Here is a 10,639-nt window from a genome sequence, read left to right on the forward strand (position 1 = left end):
CTCTAGCTCCTTCAACTCTCTTCTCTCATTTCAGAACACAGATAATGCCACACAAACCCTTGATGAAGGAAAGGACTGAAGGTAGTAGCAGCATTGTCTGTTGTGATGCTCTGATTCCAGAAATTAGGTGAAATAATAAAATAAGCCCTAATGAAGAAAACGAGTATCCAACTGAATCATTCTTCCCAGCTTGTTCCTACATTCAGTAGTTTGGAGAAAAGATTTCTTGGAGTTTGTACCACTCTGTTCAAATAATGACTCTCCGCTGCCCACCAGACTCCCAAATTAAATATGCACAATCCTCAGAGACGCACGTGCAGCATTTTTTGCAGCCTTCCATTATGGCTCCTTAATAGAAATGCAAAGACCTGTGACATAGCAGCATTTAATAAATCATTTGCTAGTAGAACAAAATGTTGTCATTGAGTAATGCAATTGTCCCCCATGTCCTGAGCGTAACGGTCCGACATTATAGTCCTTAGTTCATCAATATCCTTTCGTAACTGACAAACGTCCAAGAGCTTCTTTGAAAGGGTTTCTGTGCTGTGGTAGTTTTCATTCTCTTCAGCTGAACAGCTCAGCGCTACAAAAAACAACACCCAAGGTTAAAGTTCTAGGAACTGCACTTTGTGAATACTTCAACTACTCAGTTCCCCTTGAAACAAGGTGTAGGTCACTTTTAATTTCATTATATCAAGACAAACCATGCTTTAGTAGGATGAAAAGCCAACAAAATGTGGTACCACGTGAACTTAAAGTCAATTCAGAGCCCATCACTGCTTCTCTGAAAGACATGCTGTTCTGTTTGCACCAAGCTCTAGACTTGCTAAAGTCCAATGGATCCCAACAGCAGTGAAAAAACTGACTAGAACAGCTATTTTCTAGAGATTTTTAGAGGTTTCTAGCCACTGAGAAAAGAGGTAAGAGGGCTTGGGAAATGAGGCCATGTAAGACGATGAGATGGTACCACAGAGAAGCAGCACTATTCATCCTGCTGGCTGATGATCGTCTCACAGACTTTTGAGACAGGCATACGCTGCACTCCCCAGGACTTCGGGGGCTTACAGTGCAGATGAGTCTACGTGGTGTCTAGAAGCTCTTGCTGCACAGGGCACTATACTTTCACCTTTTGTCGTGGGTTAAAGTTAACTTAAAGTTAACTCTGTTAATTTTTTTTCTTTTCTCTCCCTCTTCTTCATAAATAGCTAGCAAGAGGCTGTGTTTTGGATTTAGGCTCAGGAGAAGCTGATAAGACCGATGTTTTGTTCTGCTGCCAAGGTCAGCAGACGAGCAAAGAGGCACAGCCGGTTGCTAGCATAGGATTTGCCCTTATGTTAAAATTGAAACTCACACTAGCCTATGATTTATTCCATAACACCTTTCTACTCTGCTGAACATCCAGTTCAACGACTAGTCTATGATTAATTCTAATTAACACCCAGAAAACAACAGAATATGATACATTCAGGTTAAGTTTGTTAAAAGCAAAGACCTTATACAAACTCACTATGCTGAAGCTTTGTCTGACAGGCTTTAGAGTGTGCTTCTCACCTCCTGGTTAAGTTTAACAGCTTACTAAGTGCTGAAGACTTGATGTACCATTAACAGTACCAGAGATGGAGTTGCCTAGCACTAGGCTTATCTAATACAGGCAGATACCCACCCTGCCCCCCCACCCCCAAACCAGACATACACATGTTCGAACAGTAGATGTATATTCCCACCACTTGACCCCAGGAGCTTTAAAACCAAAATGTGTGATGTAGCCACATCAGGCCTGCTTATGCCTCACCTCCCTCACAATGAGTCTATAGAGCAGAACACCTTGACAGAAACGCATCTCCATTAACCCTCAATGCAATTGCAGTGTGTCTCAGGAGAGATGGACATGTGGCTACACGCCTTTCTTTTCTAGTGGGGTGAACGTATCCATGATTGGGTCCATACAAAGAGCCAGCTACCTTCTCTCCTGACTAGGCAAGGACCTGTGTGGTCATATGCACTTAGCAGCCCTGGGTGCATTAAAAGCCCAACTCTTCCAGGGAGCTCCAGGAGTACACTTCACACACAACTGCTCCAGTTGCACGGCAAGGGGAGCACCACTTAGCTAAGCTGTTATTCTTCTGCGTCAAAACACTATTAAGCGTTGGAATGACATCACTTACATCTAATTCCCAGCAGTAAGGAAAGGTTAGGCTCCTTGCCCTGAGCTCTCTGGGTAAGAATACTGCACAGTGCTTTCAAGTCAAACAAGCAATGGGACATTTCCTTGAACAACTGGTCTGCTATAGGCATCTTCTCAGACACTGGCTGCCTGGACTGCTCCACCTGCCGCATCTGCTCCTTCAGGGAGGCATTCTCTTCCATCAGTCTTTGGTTCTTTGTGAAAAGGAAATAGAAAAAGGGGAAAGTTAAGTCTGCAGCATGTACTGTAGCAGAAAGTTTCCTGTTTCAAACCACAAACAATATAATTAAACATAATTATTCTCCATACATGTAATAAATATTTCTGTACTCCTCCAAAGAATGGCAGATAGATTTTACAGGGTTGTGTATTTCATGTTACCACTGCTTAGCAACCTTCATCCTTGAAGTTCTCACTTCCTGAGGTAGTGATGGTATCTATTTATACGTCTGCACGGCAGGCAGCACAGCTAGGTATGTAATTAAGCTCATAAAGCCCTACCATGAAATCTTATAATCATTCTGTAAGGTTCTTCTCAGATGGTGTGGTCAGGGGTTGGGTTTTGGGAGTTTTTACTTACTTCAGACAGCGTTTTATTTAACTGCTCTATATTCCTTTCTTTTTCTTCAAGATCATTTGTCATCTTCTGAACTATCAGCTTTTCTTGCAAAAGCTTCTCTTGCATAGACTAAATGGAATGAAAACACAAGTTATGATTTAAAATTTTCATACTTTATATCAGCACTGACGAAAAATGCATCCTCAGTAATTTTCTAAATTTCATTTATTTATTGTTTTTTGTATTAATTCTTCATGTTTTATTTCATACCATTTTCACCCAGTAATATTCAACTGGACCCCGACAGCTCTCTGTATACTAGCACAGCTATTGCAAATATCAGTGAAAGCCTTTAAATAAGCAGTATCTATTTAGAAACAAAAAGACTATATGTATGCAAGACATTACTCCAATATGGAATGCATGAAGTCTAAAATAACCATGCAATATTGTTTTTTTTTCTAATTAAATCATTTCAATTGAAGTAAGTAGCAGATTAACGACAGCTAAGCTTTATTTGTGCTACTCCAAGTTGTAACTGAAGATATTTTTTTTTGTCTCTGTTTTCCAAAGACTATGGCAGGGCTTCCTACAATCTTTCACAACACGGAATACATTTCACCTTCTATACAGCTGAGAGGAAGCCTTTGACAGTTGATACAGAGCAGCAAGCTCTTTAAAACCATTCACACACAAGATAAATCAGAACAGTCTACACAATTCTACTGTGCTGAAAGAACAACTGCAGGTAAAAAAGTAACTTATTTGTAGTTTATGGTGTCACTTCTGTTGGTGCTCAGGGCCAGGTTAGATGAGGCTTTGAACAATCTGGTCTAGTGGAAGGTGTCCCTGCCCATGGCAGGGGAGTTGGAACTAGGTGATCTCTAAGGTCCCTTCCAACCCAAGCCATTCTATGATTCTATGATTTTTAACAGATACAATAATTACTATTTCAGTAATGAAAACAGAGGGAGGTTTCTAGGATGCAGTTGCACTTAAGTATTTGAGCTTTCCAGGACTGACTTTCAGATCAGTCACAAGTAGCAACAAATGAACACCCGAAGCAACATGGAGTCAGCTGCTGTCAATTCCCCAGTTTTCACCTACAGAGTTGAAACAGAGTCACAGAATCATTTAGGTTGGAAAAGACCCTTAAGATCATCAAGTCCAACTGTTAATCCAGCACTGCCAGGACCATCACTATACCACATCCCTAGGCACCACAACTACACGTCTTTTAAATACCTCCAGGGATGGTGACTCAACCACTTCCCTGAGTAGCCTGTTCCAGTGTTTGACAACTCTTTCATGAAGAAATTTTTCCTAATATCCAATCTAAATCATGAGATATTTCCAAAGTGGATTTTTTGGGGGTGAATTCAGCATGACCACAGGTGTCTGCTTTTAAAAGCACTCATATTTATTCCACTAGTTCACGTTTAGATCTGTAGATATGTATTTCAAGGTCATCTGGCAAAATTCAGAAACAGCAATATTCAAACCATCTTACCTGAATACTAATAACAATGATTAGTGACTATATAAACTCCTGATGCTTTAAAACAGAGAGCTGTTTCCAGCTGTCATGAAGAAAAAAATAATCTTTTGTCATTAATGGTATCACTCACAAATCCAATGCTGTGCTAGCACTGTGCATATAAAGTGTCCTCCCTAGCCCTATCTCAGCACATTAATCTGTAAATCCTGTTGCCCAATTTCAGTTATGAGATGCAAATCTGATCCCATCATGCTCAAAATACAGCTGGAGCACTGGTGACAATGGTGCATGCCTTAGCACAGTTTTGACTGTAACCTCCCACAGAGTGGAACCAGAGATTTATAATGGGGGAGTTGAAGTTGCATTTCACAAATCGATGGCTCTCAATTTACGGAATGACACTGTCCCACAAGAATGTTTTTTCTTGAATCTCTGCAGGAACAATCCTAATGATTCTTCTTCCAAAGCAGAGAACTCTCTCACAGGGCATTCTATATGTTAGCTTAAATTAAATGCTATAGAAAGGTCAACGTCGCTCTTTAATATAAGACAGGTTTAAATTGCTGCACTATGACTGTGCTACTTTATTAAAAGACAGAAAAAACCCCAAGCTCCCCACTTCACAGAACCACAGCAAATTGTGTCAAGCTATGTTGGTTTTGGGGTCTCTGAAAAACAATTTAGCTTTGTAAAAGACAATAAATTTACTCTTGTGCGAGTTGCTCCTAAGATGCATGAAGAATGGAACCTTCAGGATAGCAGCACTGGGGACTGCAGCACATAGAGACTGTGACTATATATAGGCCTACCCTTTACCGTGTATGTGGCCCACTGAGTGGATGAGAAGCCATTTAATTGACTTGCCAGCTATAAGAATTATTAGTGCTGATGAGAAGGCAGGAGGTAATGAGAGGCAAGGCAGGGCTGACACTGAGTGGCCTGGCCACTCATAGGAGGTGTGCAGCCTTGACAAAATTTCCCAATGCATTCAGCTCAACACCGCCCAAGCAGTGAGAAGAGCTGGTACTCTGTCATACCCTTCACAAAACTGGAAAACAACAGCGCTAAAATTTACACACTTAATACGGAGTAAAAAACCCCACACTTTATTTTCATGTAAGTAACAAGAATCAGCAGGCAGAGCCCAGAAATGACCACTTGTTTTTAAAACCATTTTCATACACTTGACCTGCTTCTCAGTTCACCCAGAACGTGCCCCCCGAAAGGAAGCACTGAAGTAATGTGTATCCTAAAGATAAGCAAGCACAGCTTCACACTCCACTGGAAGGAAGGGGAGGAAGAAAGGGGGCCCTGCCCCATGTCAAGGAAACACCCTGGGCCAGGAGAGGGCAGGAAATAGCTCTGCTTCAGGCATTTCCTTTGTTGTGCTTGCAGATGAGCAGAATCCAGAGTGGTGTTGAACCATCTTCTTCAGTTTTTTAAAAACATTGTCTACTGAGAAAAATGGCCATATTGGGTCAGACGAAAGGTCCCTCTAGTGCTGTCTGCCTGCAGCCAAACAGAACACGTGTATGGAGGAAGAGAAGAGTAATAGCAGGTGCCCAAAACACCCTCCCAGCTTCCAAGTACCTTCAAATTTCAACAGTTTTTAATGCACTTCTCTTCCATGAGCAAGTTCAGGGACAGCCAGAGCCCCAGTCACAATACATGCACCAGTACTACCACTTAATGTTTCACGTTTGTGCCAACGCCAGACATTAAAGGTTTGATTGTGCAGCCTTCCTGAGCGTGGGTAGCTGGTGAGCAAGACAGGTTCAGAAATACTGCCTTCCCCAGCATGGTTTCAGAACTGTGTCTGCCACTGAATTGACATGACTGCGCAAACTACTCTAAAAACAAATTCTAGAATACTCCAAATAATACACATGTGTTCAGCTCATGAGTTGCACCTTTTAATGGGAACTACTGGAAGCGGAAATCAAATGTTGGTTTTTTTTCTAAAAAGATACACCTAACATCTATCATTCTCTGCTACCCTAATCTTAAAGCTCAGAAAAAAATTATTTGCTTACCACCTTGGCTCAGACTGTAAGTGCTACGATTTCCCAGTGCTCATAGCGCTGAGAGTCCTCCATACGTCATCCTTACTTTTTCCATATGCTTTCCAAAGTAACAATTTGGTGGCATCACTCCCAGCCTGGCAGGCACAGTTTGGGTTTATTGTGACTGACAGGACTGACAGATATACTTTGGGTAACACAGGCATTGTGCAATCTTACTTACTTCGACCCTATCTTTTCATACCCATATTTTTCATACCCATAAAAAAATGATAATTTTGTGATACCTAAATTAATCCTGTAAATACAGATTTTTTACACCACTCTCATCTATAATTTTTCTCATTCTGAAGATGTACTATATATACAGCATGACATCTTGTCAAGACCAACCAGAAGTTTAACCCTGCATGCTCAGAAGAACAAATCAACCAAGCAAAACCATACAAGGAAGATCAAAATCATTCCACCACGATTATGAGCAAACAGAAACTGCTATCTGAAACACAACTTCTTTGTTTTCAGCTTGCAAGTTAGAAGCAATGAACTGAAATACATTCGCAAGCATAAGTTTACATCGTAGCAGAAGATAAGAAATGTGATCTGAGCTGAAGATAAATCGTATCTCTGCACTGATAAGGGATTTTAGTTTCTTATGAACTAATTCTCAATGCTTCCCCAGGGAGCAAATGTGAAAGGCAAAGGCAATCAAGGATACAAAGCTGCTGCAGTCTACAAGTAATCTGAGGGCTAATATCATTTTCAAATCTTATTTTCTGTCCTTATATAAAATACCCCAACAGAATAAAAGTAATCCTGGAGAACAGAACGCTACTCTGTTCACAGACTGTCACAACTACTCAGCATTTCCCAGGCCCTAAAGTCACTTCAGACTAAGCACACAAAACAGTCTCCGTATAACGTACACAACGACCACTAGTCTCAAGATAAAGGTGATGGAGAGAAACAGATAAAGTTTAGGAAGTATGAAAATATTTAGGTTGGTGCTAACACATTTAGGCAAGTTGTGAGTATTTCTTATAAGCACAACATATGATCGTTCAGCCTGGAAAAGAGAAGGCCCTGGGGAGACCCTATAGTGGCCTTCCAGTAGGTAAAGGGGCCTACAGGAGAGATGGGGAAACACTCTTTATCAGAGTGTAGCGATAGGACAAGGGGTAACAGTTTTAAGCTGAAAGAGGGCAGATTTAGATATTAGGAATAATTTTTTTACTGTGAGAGTGGTGAGGCACTGGAACAGGTTGCCCAGAGAAGCTGTGGATGCCCCATCTGTCCCTGGAGGTGTTCAAGGCCAGGCTGGATGAGGCTTTGAGCAACCTGGGCTAGTGGAGGGTGTCCCTGCCCATGGCAGGGGGGTTGGAACTTGATGATCTTTAAGGTCCTTTCCAACCCAAATCATTCTATAATTCTATGATATACACGTACTATATGTATGCAAATAATCTTAACTAAACTTCAAAGAGGGACAGAGAACTTCAGAAAGGTTATGAAGTTCAGTCTGAACTTATTTTTTTAAATTATGAAATAACCAAAACTACATTTGCCTGTGTCACACAATTTTTGCATACAATAGGCTGCTCCATGAAAACATCTCAATTTTATAAATTTTGTCTTCTTCAAACCTAGAGACACTTAAATGATTGATTTTGCTTTTAACAGTTAACAGGTGTATGTTATGTTGCAACTTAAATTCCCCTACTGCTTCTCTTACAGATGTATTCAATACACTGTAATTTAATTAAGCAAAAATATGGTTGTCAACAGGAATCTGACCTGCAATTTACCTGCATAGTAGAGAAAGGAAGCAATTTAATGGTGGAAGACAACTTACTTTCAAAAGCTACAAGAAAACAAATAAGGCTCCAGGGTGCAAAGTAGAAATAAGAAAAGCACGTTCTCTTAGCAAGAGTTATGCAAGCAGTTTTGTGTCTCTTCATTATTTGGATTCTAGCTCCATAGAATGCTCCCTTCCACTTCAGAAGGCACAGGCATTCAGCTGATCATTTACTACCATTTCGTTTTTCTTCCAAACCTAACGTACACAAAGCCAAAGCAGAAGCACCTTCTTCATTCTCAAGGGACAGCCCTGTAACTTCTGGAGGACAATGAAGAATATAGAAACTAAAATTTATTGAATTTGTCTTCAGTATTTGCTGAAAACAGATTTTTTTTAAAATGCACAGCTTTTTCTAGAGCACATCATACCTTCTTCCCTACAATCTGCAAAACATCTTCTTTTCTCCACAACAAACACTGGTCACTAAGTAACTTTCAAGTATCATGAGCCTGATGTGTTAATCTGATCCACAGAGCTGCAACTGACTCCTAGCTGACAACCTCTGCTGTCTTGAAAAATCCTTTGCTCCAAACTAGGTACCCAAGATCTGCCAAGAGCTAAGGTATCTGAGTGACATGTCAGAAATCAGTTGAACAGGGACCAGCTTAAACGAAGTGAAATGTGAAGCGGTATGGTTTAGAAAGGCACTTGTCTCTACTAAGGATCTCAGCAGTGAAGCTCCTAACCAAAATTGCTTTTTGTACTTTAGATGATCATCTGAACTCCAAAGCTGGATGCGAAGCTTCACGGTTACTTACAGAGGCAGTCCACACACTTCAAACAGGCAGTTCTGATATGACATCCACTAGACCAGCAGAATAAGGATGCTACATAGCAACAGTTTTTCACTTTACGGTGAGTATTGGCAAAGGGCTAAACCATACAAACACCAATAACAAATACACTATGAGCCTGCAAGTGAACACAAGTCAACTACAGGCCATAAGATTAACTTCTTGGCATTTCTACTTTAGCATCCTATTTGGAAAGACAAAAGGATGAAACTCAAAATTAGTAATGTTATCTTTATGAAGTAAAAAATTGAGAGAGTAAATAACATAATACATACTCTTCCTTACCTGCATGTCTAAAATCAGTCCAGCTATCTGATTTTGTTGATTGTCTATGACCTAGAATACAAAATTGAGTAATTTAAAAGGCTTGAATCTCTTCAGATCCTTTTTTAAAAGATCAGCTTACAGGTGTGTAGCCATAGATTTTAAATTAAATATTTGAAAATGCAAATGACAAGAGAGTTCAAATCTGATAGGACAGGTAACTCATGCAAAATAAATGTACTAAACAGAAACAGATAGGTATTGAAAAGAAATGTGAATTGGCAACAAATGTATAATTCTTTAGTGAGATATTTATTTCTAAGTTAAAAAAATAAAGAAATGCAGAACTCAAGGTTAAAGATGCCACCAGCAGATCATTTGCAGACTAACCTTACTGGCTTTCTCATTCTTTTCTTTGAGACATTCATTCTCGCTCTGAAGCTGTTTTGTGTCCAACATAGGAAGGCGAATACCATCTTCCAGGCATTTTTCTACCTTCTGCTGTAAGCTGTCATTCAACATGAAAGAAAAATTAAGTACACTGACAGAAACCAGAATGGCTGTGTGTTCTGGTGAAAGATTAGAAAGTTGCAGCACCTTTCAACTAGAACTGTAAAACTGTACCTAGCAGAATCCAGCCTTATGAATGAACAAACCCAGCAGTGGATGAATGATGCAAAAATCCTAAACTACTGAACTTACTGTGGCACTGGTAAGAACAGATTTATGCAGGAATGGTTTTATGGGACAGATTCTGTGCTGCATCTCCCAAAAGGCACAGCTCGAGCAGTTGAGCATAGGCAGAGAAGAGCAAAGAAAAGCTCTGTGGTGTTCACAGCTGCTCCGTGCTACTGTGGGAGGCAAAGCCAGTACCAGCATAGATCAGAGGAGTCTTCAAACTTCTCAAAGTTACAGGAGCTTTAAAATCAGACTCTCTCACTGGGACATGTAGAACTCAAACTAGAGTCCAGAATCGGAGGCTGCACCGAGTACTGGTGGCCTTATCCTTCATGTCCTCTGTGACTTGTAAGGGCGAGCATAAAGCCACTCCTGCCAGCTGCTCCCACATGAGCGCATGACCTTTAGACCCTCTGCAGCTCAAGTCAAGCTCCTAGGTATAGCTAGAGCCTCTGCCAGCTCACCTTCTCTCAGAAAGGAAATACATTTTATTAGTGTTAATCTTGCTACCTAATTTAGAAACCAGAGGCCACCTCAACTATTTGTAGGCTTTCACAAAAGACAAAATTATTCCCCTCTGGATTATGAGGGCATGAAGAAAAAAAGCCTTTCATTGGTAAGATGGAAACAATGCGTCAACAATTCAGCTGGCAAGGTGTCCCAACCAGCTTGCCTTTCATCATGGAAACACTTTCAGACTCCCGTGGCATGCGCTTCTACCCAATGGAGGGACAGTGAACTGTAGTAACATCCACTTAAATTATTAGAAGTGATTCCCCCCA

The 10,639-nt window shown here is 40.6% G+C and overlaps 1 protein-coding gene across 1 annotated transcript in view; it reads right to left on the reverse strand.

The window, feature by feature from the left end:
* Positions 1–367: 367 nt before the first annotated feature.
* The window catches only part of LOC104470037 (centrosomal protein of 85 kDa-like), a gene marked incomplete at its 5' end in the record, with an annotated part of 11,534 nt that continues 1,262 nt past the window's right edge, over positions 368–10,639 (reverse strand). Inside the window, 5 exons of the mRNA XM_010084814.1 lie at positions 368–583; positions 2,166–2,379; positions 2,766–2,873; positions 9,201–9,251; positions 9,570–9,687. Of these exons, the coding sequence (XP_010083116.1) occupies positions 420–583; positions 2,166–2,379; positions 2,766–2,873; positions 9,201–9,251; positions 9,570–9,687 (655 nt within the window). The remainder of the gene's footprint in view (positions 584–2,165; positions 2,380–2,765; positions 2,874–9,200; positions 9,252–9,569; positions 9,688–10,639) is intronic.

This window comes from Pterocles gutturalis, unplaced genomic scaffold (assembly GCF_000699245.1).
Source record: "Pterocles gutturalis isolate BGI_N339 unplaced genomic scaffold, ASM69924v1 scaffold13730, whole genome shotgun sequence".
Taxonomy (NCBI): Eukaryota; Metazoa; Chordata; class Aves; order Pterocliformes; family Pteroclidae; genus Pterocles; species Pterocles gutturalis.